The sequence below is a fragment of the Coregonus clupeaformis genome, unplaced genomic scaffold, assembly GCF_020615455.1.
Source record: "Coregonus clupeaformis isolate EN_2021a unplaced genomic scaffold, ASM2061545v1 scaf2554, whole genome shotgun sequence".
Classification (NCBI taxonomy): Eukaryota; Metazoa; Chordata; class Actinopteri; order Salmoniformes; family Salmonidae; genus Coregonus; species Coregonus clupeaformis.
Window position 1 is genome coordinate 3,376 of NW_025536008.1, and position 18,004 is coordinate 21,379.

General features: G+C 48.7%; 1 protein-coding gene across 1 annotated transcript in view; it reads left to right on the forward strand.

Moving 5' to 3' along the window:
• Positions 1–567: 567 nt before the first annotated feature.
• The window catches only part of LOC123488896 (protein CLEC16A-like), a gene marked incomplete at its 5' end in the record, with an annotated part of 40,151 nt that continues 22,714 nt past the window's right edge, over positions 568–18,004 (forward strand). The window contains 3 exons of the mRNA XM_045219638.1: positions 568–695; positions 4,260–4,304; positions 8,347–8,397. Of these exons, the coding sequence (XP_045075573.1) occupies positions 568–695; positions 4,260–4,304; positions 8,347–8,397 (224 nt within the window). The remainder of the gene's footprint in view (positions 696–4,259; positions 4,305–8,346; positions 8,398–18,004) is intronic.

Below are 18,004 nucleotides of genomic sequence, written 5' to 3' on the forward strand. Positions count from 1 at the left end.
TAATTTAAGTTTTAATTTTTTTAGTTTAATTTTTTAATTTTAATTAATTATTAGTTTTTAATTAAGTATATAATGAAATAATATTTAATTAATTTTTATTAACTTAAAATTAAGAATTTAATATTTTAACTAGTTCTAATTCCAATTAGTTATTTTGTTTAAATTACTGTGTACATTTTGTTTAATTACTATTTTAATTTAATAAAAAATATTTAATTTAGTTTTAATGTTTTAAATTAGTTTAATTAGTTTGATTAGAATAACTTAATTGTTTAATTGTAGTTTAATTTTAATTCCCTAGTTAACTATCTAAACTCCTAGCTCCCAAACTAATTAACTAACCCAAAACCCAGAAAAAGCATTTGACCTTGTGGGGAACAACAAAATGTCGCCCAGTTGGTCAAATTTTAGTTTGTTTACTATTCTTGTGGGGACTTCTGGTCACTAATAGTTAAACACGTCCAAACCCCCAAACGTGTGTGTGTGTGTGTGTGTGTGTGTGTGTGTGTGTGTGTGTGTGTGTGTGGGCGTGTGTGTGTGTGTGTGTGTGTGTGTGTGTGTGTATAGATGGGAAGGTACGTCTGGCTACTCTGGAGCTGAGCTGTCTACTGTTGAAACGGTCGGTCCTCTCCTCTTCCTCCTCTTCCTCTCCTTCTCACTGCATCATCAAGGACGTACACCTGGCCTGTCTAGAGGTGAGTGTGTCAGTCACTCCCAATTCACTCCCTCCCCCTTGGTCCTAACCTCTTGATGTTAGGTTGAAGGGTCTGGATCGTTCTAAGGAGCTTCCACCTTACAGATCTGAAGGGTCTGGATCGTTCTAAGGAGCTTCCACCTTACAGAGCTGAAGGGTCTGGATAGTTCTAAGCAGCTTCCACCTTACAAAGCTGAAGTTTCTAGATCGTTCTAAGCAGCTTCCACCTTCCAGAGCTGAAGGTTCTAGATCGTTCTAAGCAGCTTCCACCTTACAGAGCTGAAGGGTCTGGATAGTTCTAAGCAGCTTCCACCTTACAGAGCTGAAGGTTCTAGATCGTTCTAAGCAGCTTCCACCTTACAGATCTAAAGGGTCTGGATCGTTCTAAGGAGCTTCCACCTTACAGAGCTGAAGGGTCTGGATCGTTCTAAGGAGCTTCCACCTTTTTGTTTAACTTGCAGATGGTCAGTTAAGTCCCCTGTCCACACTCCTCTCTGGACCCCAGCCCTATACCCTCCTCTCTGGACCCCAGCCCAATACCCTCCTCTCTGGACCCCAGCCCTATACCCTCCTCTCTGGACCCCCAGCCTCCTCTCTGGACCCCAGCCTCCTCTCTGACCCCAGCCCTAACCTCCTTCTGACCCCAGCCATATACTCCTCCTTGGACCCCAGCCCAATACCCTCCTCTCTGGACCCCAGCCCTCCTCTCTGACCCCAGCCCTATACCTCCTCTCTGACCCCAGCCCTCCCTCTCTGGACCCCAGCCAAATACCCTCCTCCTCTGGACCCCAGCCCTATACCCTCCTCTCTGGACCCCAGTCCAATACCCTCCTCTCCCGACCCCAGCCCCTCTCTGACCCCAGCCTCCTCTCCGACCCCAGTCCAATACCCTCCCTCTCTGACCCCAGTCCAATACTCCTCTCCTGGGACCCCAGCCCTCCTCTCTGGACCCCAGCCCCATACCCTCCTCTCTGACCCCAGTCCAATACTCCTCCTCTCTGACCCCAGCCCCATACTCCTCCTCTCTGGACCCCAGCCCCTCTCTCGACCCCAGCCCAATACCCTCCCTCCTCTGGACCCCAGCCCTCCTCTCTCTGAGCCCAGTTCCCTCCCCGACCCCAGCCCCATACCCTCCTCTCTGGACCCCAGCCCAATACCCTCCTCTCTGGACCCCAGCCCTCCTCTCTGGACCCCAGCCCTCCTCTCTGGACCCCAGCCCAATACCCTCCTCTCTGGACCCCAGCCCAATACCCTCCTCTCTGGACCCCAGCCCAATACCCTCCTCTCTTGACCCCAGCCCAATACCCTCCTCTCTGGACCCCAGCCCTCTTCTGGACCCCAGCCCAATACCCTCCTCTCTGGACCCCAGCCCAATACCCTCCTCTCTGGACCCCAGCCCTCCTCTCTGAACCCCAGCCCAATACCCTCCTCTCTGACCCCAGCCCAATACCCTCTCTCTGAACCCCACCTCAATACCCTCCTCTCTGACCCCAGCCCTCCTCTCTGGACCCCAGCCCAATACCCTCCTCTTCTGGACCCCAGCCCAATACCCTCCTCTCTGGACCCCAGCCCAATACCCTCCTCTCTGGACCCCCAGCCCAATACCCCTCCTCTCTGGACCCCAGCCCAATACCCTCCTCTCTGGACCCCAGCCCAATACCCTCCCCTCTCTGGACCCCAGCCCAATACCCTCCCTCTCTGGACCCCACCTCAATACCCTCCTCTCTGGACCCCAGCCCAATACCCTCCTCTCTGGACCCCAGCCCAATACCCTCCTCTCTGACCCCAGCCCTATACCCTCCTCTCTGGACCCCAGCCCAATACCCTCCTCTCTGGACCCCAGCCCAATACCCTCCCTCTCTGGACCCCAGTCCTCCTCTCTTGACCCCAGCCCAATACCCTCCTCTCTGGGGACCCCAGCCCAATACCCTCCTCTCTGGGACCCCAGCCCAATACCCTCCTCTCTGGACCCCCAGCCCAATACCCTCCCTCTCTGGACCCCAGCCCAATACCCTCCTCTCTGGACCCCACCCCAATACCCTCCTCTCTGGACCCCAGCCCAATACCCTCCTCTCTGGACCCCAGCCCAATACCCTCCTCTCTGGACCCCAGCCCAATACCCTCCTCTCTCTCTGTATGACATTTGTTTTCTTTGCAACACTCATCCTCCTCCTCCTCCTCCTCCTCCTCCTCTTCTTGTTAAATGAATAATTTAATTCCAGTATTTTCTTTCTTGCACCACAATGGAATCTCTGACTCTTGTCACAAAATAGTCTGTTTGTTTTAATTGGAATAGCAACCTTTTTAACCAGGAAGTATTGTTCATAACAGCCCTGAATGACATCATCCCCCATTCCTTCCTGCTTCCTCCCCCATTCCTTCCTGCTTCCTCCCCCATTCCTGGTACCTGCACAATAGTACTCCACTATTTCCTCTCTACTTCACGAGGATGACCATCTAATGTCTCTGGCTGATTTTATTATTGGAATACCACTTTAACCCATGAAGGAATGTTTGTTCTTGAAACCCCGTGAATGACAGGATCTAATGTCTCTGGCTCTGTCACTGCTGAGATACATGTAACTGCCAGAATAAAGGAAACCCTTGAGGAAATGGGGGGGACACAAAGTCTATTGAAAGCGGGTGCTTCCACACATGAGCGGTTCCTGAGTTCATTAAGTCATTAAACATCCCATCATGCTTAGGGGGTCATGTATATAAAATGCTGGGCAGGCCGTTATTTTGCCCGTCATGGCTGTGCTCCGATAGGATGACACAGGGCTTGAGTGGTCCCTGAATGGTTTAATGAGCATGAGTGATGTAAACCTGTGTGCCATGGCCGTCTGTCATCCAGTACCTCAACCCAATTCAACACTTACGGGAGATTCTGGAGCGGTCGCCTGAGACAGCGTTTTCCACCACCATCAACAAAACACCAAATGATGGAATTCCTCGTGGAAGAATGGTGTCGTAGAGTTCCTTGTAGAATCTATGCCAAGGTGCATTGAAGCTGTTCTGGCTGCTGGTGGCCCAATGCCCTGTTAAGACACTTTTACATTAGTATTTTGGCAGTTACCTGTATATCAGGTCTTTGGTCTCTCTGACTGTCTCTCTGGCTGTCTCTCTGGCTGTCTCTCTGGCTGTCTCTCTGGCTGTCTCTCTGGCTGTCTCTCTGGCTGTCTCTCTGGCTGTCTCTCTGACTGTCTCTCTGACTGTCTCTCTGACTGTCTCTCTGACTGTCTCTCTGACTGTCTCTCTGACTGTCTCTCTGACTGTCTCTCTGACTGTCTCTCTGGCTGTCTCTCTGGCTGTCTCTCTGGCTGTCTCTCTGGCTGTCTCTGACTGTCTCTCTTGCTGTCTCTCTGGCTGTCTCTCTGGCTGTCTCTCTGGCTGTCTCTCTCGCTGTCTCTCTCGCTGTCTCTCTCTCTCTGTCTCTGTCTCTGTCTCTGTCTGTCTGTCTGTCTGTGTCTCTCTGTCTGTCTCCTGGTTGAGGAGTGTGTGTGGTGTCGAGGAGTGTGTGTTCAGAACTACCCAGTAAGTGTGATGTGTATTCTGTGTGTTTCAGGGAGCCAGAGAAGAGAGTCTGCATCTGCTACGACGCTTCTATAAGGTAAGTTTCCCTCTCTCTCTCACGCACGCACGCACGCACACACACACACACACACACACACACACACACACACACACACACACACACACTCACTCACTCACTCACTCACTCACTCACTCACTCACTCACTCACTCACTCACTCACTCACTCACTCACTCACTCACTCACTCACTCACTCACTCACTCACTCACTCACTCACTCACACATATACATACATACACACATATACACACACACACACACACACGTTAAGCCTTCATTCTTGTTTTCCTACCTTGTCAAGGCGTTCTGGTGACTTGTGAGGGACATTGTGTTCCTGATAATGTAGGAAAACGTGTTCACACACACACACACACACACATGGTATGACACGTCTACAAAGCAAGTGTTCCTCTCACACACTTGGGTCTGGTGTTTTTACAACACCAGTGTAGAGCTTAACTCAGTTTCTCCCCAGTAATGCCTTTGGTGTATCTCCTGTCAGGCTGAAAGGGTATGGGTTAGTTAGTGTAGGGGGGCTTTGGGTGGGGGGTGGGGGGGGGGGTTCAATATTATATCTGTTTCGGCTTCTTGCGGTCAATTTTGCATTTATGTTCCGGCCCCCTGACCATCCACTCAATAAAAAATTGGCCCGCGGCTGAATCTAGTTGATGATCCCTGCTGTAGGGGTTAGGGCTGTAGGGGTTAGGGGTTAGGGCTGTAGGGGTTAGGGCTGTAGGGGTTAGGGCTGTAGGGGTTAGGGCTATAGGGGTTAGGGTTGTAGTGGTTAGGGCTGTAGGGGTTAGGGCTGTTGGGGTTAGGGCTGTAGGGGTTAGGGCTGTAGGGGTTAGGGGCTGTAGGGGTTAGGGCTGTAGGGGTTAGGGCTGTAGGGGGTTAGGGCTGTAGGGGTCAGGGGCTGTAGGGGTTAGGGCTGTAGGGTTAGGGGGCTGTAGGGCTGTAGGGGTTAGGGCTGTAGGGTTAGGGCTGTAGGGGTTAGGGCTGTAGGGGTTAGGGCTGTAGGGGTTAGGGCTGTAGGGGTTAGGGGTTAGGGCTGTAGGGGTTAGGGCTGTAGGGGAGGGCTGTAGGGGTTGGGCTGTAGGGGTTAGGGCTGTAGGGAGTTAGGGGCTGTAGGGGTTAGGGCTGTAGGGGTTAGGGCTGTAGGGGTTAGGGCTGTAAGGGGTTAGGGGCTGTAGGGGTTAGGGCTGTAGGGCTGTAGGGGTTAGGGCTGTAGGGGTTAGGGCTGTAGCTAGGGGTTAGGGCTGTAGGGGTTAGGGCTGAGGGGTTAGGGGCTGTAGGGGTTAGGGCTGTAGGGGTTAGGGTTAGGGCTGTAGGGGTTAGGGCTGTAGGGTTAGGGGTTAGGGCTGTAGGGGTTAGGGCTGTAGGGGTTAGGGGCTGTAGGGGTTAGGGCTGAGGGCTGTAGGGTTAGGGCTGTAGGGGTTAGGGCTGTAGGGGTTAGGGGCTGAAGGGGTTAGGGCTGTAGGGGTTAGGGCTGTAGGGCTGTAGGGTTAGGGGCTGTAGGGGTTAGGGCTGTAGGTTGGTTAGGGCTGTAGGGGTTAGGGCTGTAGGGGTTAGGGCTGTAGGGGTTAGGGTTAGAGGCTGTAGGGGGTTAGGGCTGTAGGGGTTAGGGCTGTAGGGGCTGTAGGGGTTAGGTTAGGGCTGTAGGGGTTAGGGCTGTAGGGGTTAGGGCTGTAGGGTTAGGGCTGTAGGGGTTAGGGCTGTAGGGGTTAGGGGGGGTTAGGGGTTGGCTGTTAGGGGCTGTAGGGGTTAGGGCTGTAGGGGTTAGGGCTGTAGGGGTTAGGGCTGTAGGGGTTAGGGCTGTAGGGGTTAGGGCTGTAGGGGTTAGGGCTGTAGGGTTAGGGTTAGGGCTGTAGTGGTTAGGGCTGTAGGGGTTAGGGCTGTAGTGGTTAGGGCTGTAGGGGTTAGGGCTGTAGTGGTTAGGGCTGTAGGGGTTAGGGCTGTAGGGGTCAGGGCTGTAGGGGTTAGGGGTTAGGGCTGTAGGGGTTAGGGCTGTAGGGGGTTAGGGCTAGGGCTGTAGGGGTTAGGGCTGTAGGTTAGGGCTGTAGGGGTTAGGGCTGTAGGGGTTAGGGCTGTAGGGTTAGGGTTAGGGCTGTAGGGGTTAGGGCGTGTAGGGGTTAGGGCTGTAGGGGTTAGGGCTGTAGGGGTTAGGGCTGTAGGGGGGTTAGGGTTAGGGCTGTAGGGGTTAGGGGCTGTAGGGGTAGGGTTAGGGCTGTGAGGGGTTAGGGCTGTAGGGGGTTAGGGGCTGTAGGGGTTAGGGTTAGGGCTGTAGGGGTTAGGGCTGTAGGTGGGTTAGGGCTGTAGGGGTTAGGGCTGTGGGGTTAGGGCTGTAGGGGTTAGGGCTGTAGGGGTTAGGGTTAGGGCTGTAGGGGTTAGGGCTGTAGGGTTAGGGTTAGCTGTAGGGGTTAGGGCTGTAGGGGTTAGGGGTTAGGGCTGTAGGGTTAGGGCTGTAGGGGTTAGGGCTGTAGGGGTTAGGGCTGTAGGGGTTAGGGCTGTAGGGGGTTAGGGCTGTAGGGGTTAGGGCTGTAGGGGGTTAGGGTTAGGGCTGTAGGGGTTAGGGCTGTAGGGGTTAGGGCTGTAGGGGTTAGGGCTGTAGGGGGTTAGGGCTGTAGGGGTTAGGGCTGTAGGGGTTAGGGCTGTAGGGGTTAGGGCTGTAGGGGTTAGGGGTTAGGGCTGTAGGGGTTAGGGCTGTAGGGGTTAGGGGCTGTAGGGGTTAGGGGTTAGGGGCTGTAGGGGTTAGGGCTGTAGGGGGTTAGGGCTGTAGGGGTTAGGGCTTGGTAGGGCTGTAGGGCTGTAGGGGTTAGGGCTGTAGGGGTTAGGGCTGTAGGGTTAGGGCTGTAGGGGTTAGGGGTTGGGGTTAGGGCTGTAGGGTTAGGGCTGTAGGGGTTAGGGCTGTAGGGGTTAGGGCTGTAGGGGTTAGGGGCTGTTAGGGTTAGGGCTGTAGGGGTTAGGGCTGTAGGGGTTAGGGCTGTAGGGGTTAGGGGCTGTAGGGGTTAGGGCTGTAGGGAGGGTTAGGGCTGTAGGGGTGCTGTAGGGGTTAGGGGCTGTAGGGGTTAGGGCTGTAGGGGTTAGGGCTGTTGGGGTTAGGGCTGTAGTGGTTAGGGTTAGGGCTGTAGGGGTTAGGGCTGTTGGGGTTAGGGCTGTAGGGGTTAGGGCTGTAGGGGTTAGGGCTGTAGGGGTTAGGGCTATAGGGGTTAGGGCTGTAGGGGTTAGGGCTATAGGGGTTAGGGCTGTAGGGGTTAGGGCTGTAGGGGTTAGGGTTGTAGGGGTTAGGGCTGTACTTTATTTCTAGTGTGTTTTTGTGCTACCTTGTGTTATTTCTAGTGCTACATTGATTAGTGCGTTGTTGGGTTTAGAGCTGGCGAGAAAGGCATTTCACTGTACTTGTGCACGTGACATTTAAAACTTGAAACTTGAATTTGTTTCCTGTAAAGGAACTCCTCTGTAGTTTCCTGTAAAGAAACTGTGTTGCCAGCCAGACCTTCTCTGTAGCTGTTAATGAACTGAACCCTGACCCCCTGGACTGTAGATATGATTCACCAATCACCACTAGAGTCTAGATCCGTTTGGCATAGTCACCAATGTTTCAGATGATTTAAAGAGGAGTCTAGTCACCATGTTTCAGATGATTTAAAGAGGAGTCTAGTCACCATGTTTCAGATTATTTAAAGAGGAGTCTAGACACCATGTTTCAGATGATTTAAAGAGGAGTCTAGTCACCATGTTTCAGATTATTTAAAGAGGAGTCTAGACACCATGTTTCAGATGATTTAAAGAGGAGTCTAGTCACCATGTTTCAGATTATTTAAAGAGGAGACTAGTCACCATGTTTCAGATTATTTAAAGAGGAGACTAGTCACCATGTTTCAGATTATTTAAAGAGGAGACTAGTCACCATGTTTCAGATTATTTAAAGAAGCAATAGTGACATGATTCACTTTCCCTTTTTAGTTTCAACTCAATTTAACTCATTTTGTATCTCTTTGTCTCTCTCTCTCTCTCTCTCTCTTCCTTGATCTCTCTCTTCGTGTCTCTCTTCCTCTCAGGGGGAGGAGATCTTCCTGGACATGTTTGAAGACGAGTACAGGAGCATGACGGTTAGTCCACCTGTCTCTCTCTCTCTCTCACACACACACACACACGCACACACACACGCACACACACACACACACACACGATCTCTTTGTGTTGTTATGACTTTCCTGCGTTATAGTTCTGTGAATAATCTGTGTGTGTGTGTGTGTGTGTGTGTGTGTGCGTTCTTGTATAAGCCAGATGTTGTGGAGGGAGGTGCTCATTACATTTACATTTACATGTTAGTCATTTAGCAGACACTCTAATCCAGAGCGACTTAACAGGAGCAATTAGGGTTAAGTGCCTTGCTCAAGGGCACATCGACAGATTTTTTTCAACCTAGTCGGCTCGGGGGGATTAGAACCAGCGACCTTTCGGTTACTGGGCACAACGCTCTTAACCACTAAGCTACCTGCCGCCCCATTCAACTGCTACATGAAGCAGGCTTCTTATTAAAAAACCAGCCTCTCGTATCGCTCTTGGACAGCCTTGGATAAAAGTGCAAGTCGGTGGCATTGATGTCTGACAGTCATCGGCCACGTACAGCGCCTTCAGGAAGTATTCAGACCCCTTGACTTATTCCGCATTTTGTTGTGTTTACAGCCTGTATTCAAAAAGATTTAACATAAAAAAAATTCTCTCTCACCCATCTACACACAATAACCCATAATGACAAAGTGAAAACATGATTTTGAAAAATGAAATACAGAAATATCTCATTTCCATAAGTATTCACACACCCCTGAGTCAACACGTGTTAGAATCCCCCTTTGGCAGTAATTACAGCTGTGAGTCTTTCTGGGTTAGTCTCTCAGAGCTTTACACACCTGGATTGTGCAACATTCATTATTCTTTTCAAAATTCTTCAAGCTCTGTCAAATTGGTTGTTGATCTTTGCTAGACAACCATTTTCAAGTCTTTTCTTGCCGTAGATTTTTCAAGTCGATTTAAGTTAAGTTCAAACTGTAACCAGGCCACTCAGGAACATTCACCGCCGTCTTGGAAAGCAACTCCAGTGTATATTTGGCCTTGTGTTTTAGGTTATTGTCCTGCTGAAAGGTGAATTCGTCTCCCAGTGTCTGGTGGAAAGAAGACTGAACCATGCAACTTATTATGTGACTTGTTAAGCACATTTTTTACTCCTGAACGTATTTAGGCTTGCCAGAACAAAAGGGGTAGAATACTTATTGACTCAAAGACATTTCAGCTTTTCATTTTTTTTATTTTTTTTATTTGTAAACATTTTCGAAAACATTATTCTACTTTGACATTATGGGGGTATTGTGTGTATGGAGAAGAAGGTTGATATGATGTTTTTTTTAATGGTGTAATGATGTCATAGTATCGTGGGGGACCAGGAAAGAGTTAGTATATACATTGGTTTGGTGCCAGAAAGTCTACATTCCGTTATGTCAAAGGAGATTAATGATGTTTGGTCCCGCAGGTGGCTTAGTGGTTAAGAGCGTTGTGCCCAGTAACCGAAAGGTCGCTGGTTCTAATCCCCCCCCCCCGAGCTGACTAGGTTGAAAAATCTGTCGATGTGCCCCTTGAGCAAGGCAAACTAACCCTAATTGCTCCTGTAAGTCGCTCTGGATAAGAGCGTCTGCTAAATGACAAAAAAATAAATGTTTAGGATAGCGTGATTGATGGACAGGATATAATGACCTGGGGGCAAAGGGTAATAGCAACAGAGAAAGGGAGGGGGCCCACGATGATTACCAGATGGTCGTGGAGAAGTTTGTAACAGGCTGTATAAGAGAGAGTGAACCTTTGTTCGGGGAGAGAGAAAGATGAGAGGCTATGTCCCAATGTCTGTTATAACTAACCATGGTAACTACCTCAACTAGCCGGTGCCCCCGCACATTGACTTGCACGTACCCCTGTATATATAGCCTCCTACTGTCACATTTTACTTCTGCTCTTTTTTTCTCAAACTTTTTTGTGTGTTTTATTCTTACTTTTTGTTAAAAAATAAATGCACTGTTGGTTAAGGGCTTGTAAGTAAGCATTTCACTGTAATGTCTGCACCTGTTGTATTCGGCGCATGTGACCAATAAAATTTGATTTGATTTGATTTTAAAACATTTACATGAACTCCTCATCAAAAGTGTCGAAGTACATAATAATAATAATAATAATAATAATGTGCCATTTAGCAGACGCTTTTATCCAAAGCGACTTACAGTCATGTGTGCATACATTTTTACGTATGGGTGGTTCCCGGGGAATCGAACCCCACTACCCTTGGCGTTACAAGCGCCGCGCTCTACCAGCTGAGCTACAGAGGACCACGTACATCCTTACATTCGTAATCACTTGATACCTAGTAAACTCATCATGACAAAGGTACTGCTCTGTTTCAGCTGTTATGGTCAGTCTAGCTGTATGGAGGAGAAGGTACTGCTCTGTTTCAGCTGTTATGGTCAGTCTTGCTGTATGGAGGAGAAGGTACTGCTCTGTTTCAGCTGTTATGGTCAGTCTAGCTGTATGGAGAAGAAGGTACTGCTCTGTTTCAGCTGTTATGGTCAGTCTTGCTGTATGGAGGAGAAGGTACTGCTCTGTTTCAGCTGTTATGGTCAGTCTAGCTGTATGGAGAAGGTACTGCTCTGTTTCAGCTGTTATGGTCAGTCTAGCTGTATGGAGGAGAAGGTACTGCTCTGTTTCAGCTGTTATGGTCAGTCTAGCTGTATGGAGAAGGTACTGCTCTGTTTCAGCTGTTATGGTCAGTCTAGCTGTATGGAGGAGAAGGTACTGCTCTGTTTCAGCTGTTATGGTCAGTCTAGCTGTATGGAGAAGGTACTGCTCTGTTTCAGCTGTTATGGTCAGTCTAGCTGTATGGAGGAGAAGGTACTGCTCTGTTTCAGCTGTTATGGTCAGTCTAGCTGTATGGAGAAGGTACTGCTCTGTTTCAGCTGTTATGGTCAGTCTAGCTGTATGGAGAAGGTACTGCTCTGTTTCAGCTGTTATGGTCAGTCTAGCTGTATGGAGAAGGTACTGCTCTGTTTCAGCTGTTATGGTCAGTCTAGCTGTATGGAGGAGAAGGTACTGCTCTGTTTCAGCTTTTATGGTCAGTCTAGCTGTATGGAGAAGGTACTGCTCTGTTTCAGCTGTTATGGTCAGTCTAGCTGTATGGAGAAGAAGGTACTGCTCTGTTTCAGCTGTTATGGTCAGTCTAGCTGTATGGAGGAGAAGGTACTGCTCTGTTTCAGCTGTTATGGTCAGTCTAGCTGTATGGAGGAGAAGGTACTGCTCTGTTTCAGCTGTTATGGTCAGTCTAGCTGTATGGAGGAGAAGGTACTGCTCTGTTTCAGCTGTTATGGTCAGTCTAGCTGTATGGAGAAGGTACTGCTCTGTTTCAGCTGTTATGGTCAGTCTAGCTGTATGGAGGAGAAGGTACTGCTCTGTTTCAGCTGTTATGGTCAGTCTAGCTGTATGGAGGAGAAGGTACTGCTCTGTTTCAGCTGTTATGGTCAGTCTAGCTGTATGGAGGAGAAGGTACTGCTCTGTTTCAGCTGTTATGGTCAGTCTAGCTGTATGGAGGAGAAGGTTCTGCTCTGTTTCAGCTGTTATGGTCCAGTCTAGCTGTATGGAGGAGAAGGTTCTGCTCTGTTTCAGCTGTTATGGTCAGTCTAGCTGTATGGAGGAGAAGGTACTGCTCTGTTTCAGCTGTTATGGTCAGTCTAGCTGTATGGAGGAGAAGGTTCTGCTCTGTTTCAGCTGTTATGGTCAGTCTAGCTGTATGGAGGAGAAGGTTCTGCTCTGTTTCAGCTGTTATGGTCAGTCTAGCTGTATGGAGGAGAAGGTACTGCTCTGTTTCAGCTGTTATGGTCAGTCTAGCTGTATGGAGGAGAAGGTACTGCTCTGTTTCAGCTGTTATGGTCAGTCTAGCTGTATGGAGAAGGTACTGCTCTGTTTCAGCTGTTATGGTCAGTCTAGCTGTATGGAGAAGGTACTGCTCTGTTTCAGCTGTTATGGTCAGTCTAGCTGTATGGAGAAGGTACTGCTCTGTTTCAGCTGTTATGGTCAGTCTAGCTGTATGGAGGAGAAGGTACTGCTCTGTTTCAGCTTTTATGGTCAGTCTAGCTGTATGGAGAAGGTACTGCTCTGTTTCAGCTGTTATGGTCAGTCTAGCTGTATGGAGAAGAAGGTACTGCTCTGTTTCAGCTGTTATGGTCAGTCTAGCTGTATGGAGGAGAAGGTACTGCTCTGTTTCAGCTGTTATGGTCAGTCTAGCTGTATGGAGGAGAAGGTACTGCTCTGTTTCAGCTGTTATGGTCAGTCTAGCTGTATGGAGGAGAAGGTACTGCTCTGTTTCAGCTGTTATGGTCAGTCTAGCTGTATGGAGAAGGTACTGCTCTGTTTCAGCTGTTATGGTCAGTCTAGCTGTATGGAGGAGAAGGTACTGCTCTGTTTCAGCTGTTATGGTCAGTCTAGCTGTATGGAGGAGAAGGTACTGCTCTGTTTCAGCTGTTATGGTCAGTCTAGCTGTATGGAGGAGAAGGTACTGCTCTGTTTCAGCTGTTATGGTCAGTCTAGCTGTATGGAGGGAGAAGGTTCTGCTCTGTTTCAGCTGTTATGGTCAGTCTAGCTGTATGGAGGAGAAGGTTCTGCTCTGTTTCAGCTGTTATGGTCAGTCTAGCTGTATGGAGGAGAAGGTACTGCTCTGTTTCAGCTGTTATGGTCAGTCTAGCTGTATGGAGGGAGAAGGTTCTGCTCTGTTTCAGCTGTTATGGTCAGTCTAGCTGTATGGAGGAGAAGGTTCTGCTCTGTTTCAGCTGTTATGGTCAGTCTAGCTGTATGGAGGAGAAGGTACTGCTCTGTTTCAGCTGTTATGGTCAGTCTAGCTGTATGGAGGAGAAGGTACTGCTCTGTTTCAGCTGTTATGGTCAGTCTAGCTGTATGGAGGAGAAGGTACTGCTCTGTTTCAGCTGTTATGGTCAGTCTAGCTGTATGGAGGAGAAGGTACTGCTCTGTTTCAGCTGTTATGGTCAGTCTAGCTGTATGGAGGAGAAGGTACTGCTCTGTTTCAGCTGTTATGGTCAGTCTCGCTGTATGGGGAGAAGGTACTGCTCTGTTTCAGCTGTTATGGCCAGTCTAGCTGTATGGAGGAGAAGGTACTGCTCTGTTTCAGCTGTTATGGTCAGTCTAGCTGTATGGAGAAGGTACTGCTCTGTTTCAGCTGTTATGGTCAGTCTAGCTGTATGGAGGAGAAGGCACTGCTCTGTTTCAGCTGTTATGGTCAGTCTAGCTGTATGGAGGAGAAGGTACTGCTCTGTTTCAGCTGTTATGGTCAGTCTAGCTGTATGGAGAAGGTACTGCTCTGTTTCAGCTGTTATGGTCAGTCTAGCTGTATGGAGGAGAAGGTACTGCTCTGTTTCAGCTGTTATGGTCAGTCTAGCTGTATGGAGAAGGTACTGCTCTGTTTCAGCTGTTATGGTCAGTCTAGCTGTATGGAGGAGAAGGTACTGCTCTGTTTCAGCTGTTATGGTCAGTCTAGCTGTATGGAGAAGGTACTGCTCTGTTTCAGCTGTTATGGTCAGTCTAGCTGTATGGAGAAGGTACTGCTCTGTTTCAGCTGTTATGGTCAGTCTAGCTGTATGGAGGAGAAGGTACTGCTCTGTTTCAGCTGTTATGGTCAGTCTAGCTGTATGGAGGAGAAGGTACTGCTCTGTTTCAGCTGTTATGGTCAGTCTAGCTGTATGGATGAGAAGGTACTGCTCTGTTTCAGCTGTTATGGTCAGTCTAGCTGTATGGAGAAGGTACTGCTCTGTTTCAGCTGTTATGGTCAGTCTAGCTGTATGGAGGAGAAGGTACTGCTCTGTTTCAGCTGTTATGGTCAGTCTAGCTGTATGGAGGAGAAGGTACTGCTCTGTTTCAGCTGTTATGGTCAGTCTAGCTGTATGGAGAAGGTACTGCTCTGTTTCAGCTGTTATGGTCAGTCTAGCTGTATGGAGGAGAAGGTACTGCTCTGTTTCAGCTGTTATGGTCAGTCTAGCTGTATGGAGGAGAAGGTACTGCTCTGTTTCAGCTGTTATGGTCAGTCTAGCTGTATGGAGGAGAAGGTACTGCTCTGTTTCAGCTGTTATGGTCAGTCTAGCTGTATGGAGAAGGTACTGCTCTGTTTCAGCTGTTATGGTCAGTCTAGCTGTATGGAGAAGGTACTGCTCTGTTTCAGCTGTTATGGTCAGTCTAGCTGTATGGAGGAGAAGGTACTGCTCTGTTTCAGCTGTTATGGTCAGTCTAGCTGTATGGGGAGAAGGTACTGCTCTGTTTCAGCTGTTATGGTCAGTCTAGCTGTATGGAGGAGAAGGTACTGCTCTGTTTCAGCTGTTATGGTCAGTCTAGCTGTATGGAGAAGGTACTGCTCTGTTTCAGCTGTTATGGTCAGTCTAGCTGTATGGAGGAGAAGGTACTGCTCTGTTTCAGCTGTTATGGTCAGTCTAGCTGTATGGAGGAGAAGGTACTGCTCTGTTTCAGCTGTTATGGTCAGTCCTGCTGTATGGAGAAGGTACTGCTCTGTTTCAGCTGTTATGGTCAGTCTCGCTGTATGGAGAAGGTACTGCTCTGTTTCAGCTGTTATGGTCAGTCTAGCTGTATGGAGGAGAAGGTACTGCTCTGTTTCAGCTGTTATGGTCAGTCTAGCTGTATGGAGGAGAAGGTACTGCTCTGTTTCAGCTGTTATGGTCAGTCTAGCTGTATGGAGGAGAAGGTACTGCTCTGTTTCAGCTGTTATGGTCAGTCTAGCTGTATGGAGAAGGTACTGCTCTGTTTCAGCTGTTATGGTCAGTCTCGCTGTATGGAGGAGAAGGTACTGCTCTGTTTCAGCTGTTATGGTCAGTCTAGCTGTATGGAGAAGAAGGTACTGCTCTGTTTCAGCTGTTATGGTCAGTCTAGCTGTATGGAGGAGAAGGTACTGCTCTGTTTCAGCTGTTATGGTCAGTCTAGCTGTATGGAGGAGAAGGTACTGCTCTGTTTCAGCTTTTATGGTCCAGTCTAGCTGTATGGAGAAGGTACTGCTCTGTTTCAGCTGTTATGGTCAGTCTAGCTGTATGGAGAAGAAGGTACTGCTCTGTTTCAGCTGTTATGGTCAGTCTAGCTGTATGGAGGAGAAGGTACTGCTCTGTTTCAGCTGTTATGGTCAGTCTAGCTGTATGGAGAAGGTACTGCTCTGTTTCAGCTGTTATGGTCAGTCTAGCTGTATGGAGAAGGTACTGCTCTGTTTCAGCTGTTATGGTCAGTCTAGCTGTATGGAGGAGAAGGTATTGCTCTGTTTCAGCTGTTATGGTCAGTCTAGCTGTATGGAGGAGAAGGTACTGCTCTGTTTCAGCTGTTATGGTCAGTCTAGCTGTATGGAGGAGAAGGTACTGCTCTGTTTCAGCTGTTATGGTCAGTCTAGCTGTATGGAGGAGAAGGTACTGCTCTGTTTCAGCTGTTATGGTCAGTCTAGCTGTATGGAGGAGAAGGTACTGCTCTGTTTCAGCTGTTATGGTCAGTCTAGCTGTATGGAGGAGAAGGTACTGCTCTGTTTCAGCTGTTATGGTCAGTCTAGCTGTATGGAGGAGAAGGTACTGCTCTGTTTCAGCTGTTATGGTCAGTCTCGCTGTATGGAGAAGGTACTGCTCTGTTTCAGCTGTTATGGCCAGTCTAGCTGTATGGAGGAGAAGGTACTGCTCTGTTTCAGCTGTTATGGTCAGTCTAGCTGTATGGAGAAGGTACTGCTCTGTTTCAGCTGTTATGGTCAGTCTAGCTGTATGGAGGAGAAGGCACTGCTCTGTTTCAGCTGTTATGGTCAGTCTAGCTGTATGGAGGAGAAGGTACTGCTCTGTTTCAGCTGTTATGGTCAGTCTAGCTGTATGGAGAAGGTACTGCTCTGTTTCAGCTGTTATGGTCAGTCTAGCTGTATGGAGGAGAAGGTACTGCTCTGTTTCAGCTGTTATGGTCAGTCTAGCTGTATGGAGAAGGTACTGCTCTGTTTCAGCTGTTATGGTCAGTCTAGCTGTATGGAGGAGAAGGTACTGCTCTGTTTCAGCTGTTATGGTCAGTCTAGCTGTATGGAGGAGAAGGTACTGCTCTGTTTCAGCTGTTATGGTCAGTCTAGCTGTATGGAGAAGGTACTGCTCTGTTTCAGCTGTTATGGTCAGTCTAGCTGTATGGAGGAGAAGGTACTGCTCTGTTTCAGCTGTTATGGTCCAGTCTAGCTGTATGGAGGAGAAGGTACTGCTCTGTTTCAGCTGTTATGGTCAGTCTAGCTGTATGGAGGAGAAGGTACTGCTCTGTTTCAGCTGTTATGGTCAGTCTAGCTGTATGGATGAGAAGGTACTGGTCTGTTTCAGCTGTTATGGTCAGTCTAGCTGTATGGGGAGAAGGTACTGCTCTGTTTCAGCTGTTATGGTCAGTCTAGCTGTATGGAGGAGAAGGTACTGCTCTGTTTCAGCTGTTATGGTCAGTCTAGCTGTATGGAGGAGAAGGTACTGCTCTGTTTCAGCTGTTATGGTCAGTCTAGCTGTATGGAGAAGGTACTGCTCTGTTTCAGCTGTTATGGTCAGTCTAGCTGTATGGAGGAGAAGGTACTGCTCTGTTTCAGCTGTTATGGTCAGTCTAGCTGTATGGAGGAGAAGGTACTGCTCTGTTTCAGCTGTTATGGTCAGTCTAGCTGTATGGAGGAGAAGGTACTGCTCTGTTTCAGCTGTTATGGTCAGTCTAGCTGTATGGAGAAGGTACTGCTCTGTTTCAGCTGTTATGGTCAGTCTAGCTGTATGGAGAAGGTACTGCTCTGTTTCAGCTGTTATGGTCAGTCTAGCTGTATGGAGGAGAAGGTACTGCTCTGTTTCAGCTGTTATGGTCAGTCTAGCTGTATGGGGGAGAAGGTACTGCTCTGTTTCAGCTGTTATGGTCAGTCTAGCTGTATGGAGGAGAAGGTACTGCTCTGTTTCAGCTGTTATGGTCAGTCTAGCTGTATGGAGAAGGTACTGCTCTGTTTCAGCTGTTATGGTCAGTCTAGCTGTATGGAGGGAGAAGGTACTGCTCTGTTTCAGCTGTTATGGTCAGTCTAGCTGTATGGAGGAGAAGGTACTGCTCTGTTTCAGCTGTTATGGTCCAGTCTAGCTGTATGGAGAAGGTACTGCTCTGTTTCAGCTGTTATGGTCAGTCTAGCTGTATGGAGGAGAAGGTACTGCTCTGTTTCAGCTGTTATGGTCAGTCTAGCTGTATGGAGAAGGTACTGCTCTGTTTCAGCTGTTATGGTCAGTCTAGCTGTATGGAGGAGAAGGTACTGCTCTGTTTCAGCTGTTATGGTCAGTCTAGCTGTATGGAGGAGAAGGTACTGCTCTGTTTCAGCTGTTATGGTCAGTCCGCTTTATGGAGAAGGTACTGCTCTGTTTCAGCTGTTATGGTCAGTCTCGCTGTATGGAGAAGGTACTGCTCTGTTTCAGCTGTTATGGTCAGTCTAGCTGTATGGAGGAGAAGGTACTGCTCTGTTTCAGCTGTTATGGTCAGTCTAGCTGTATGGAGGAGAAGGTACTGTTCTGTTTCAGCTGTTATGGTCAGTCTAGCTGTATGGAGGAGAAGGTACTGCTCTGTTTCAGCTGTTATGGTCCGGTCTAGCTGTATGGAGAAGGTACTGCTCTGTTT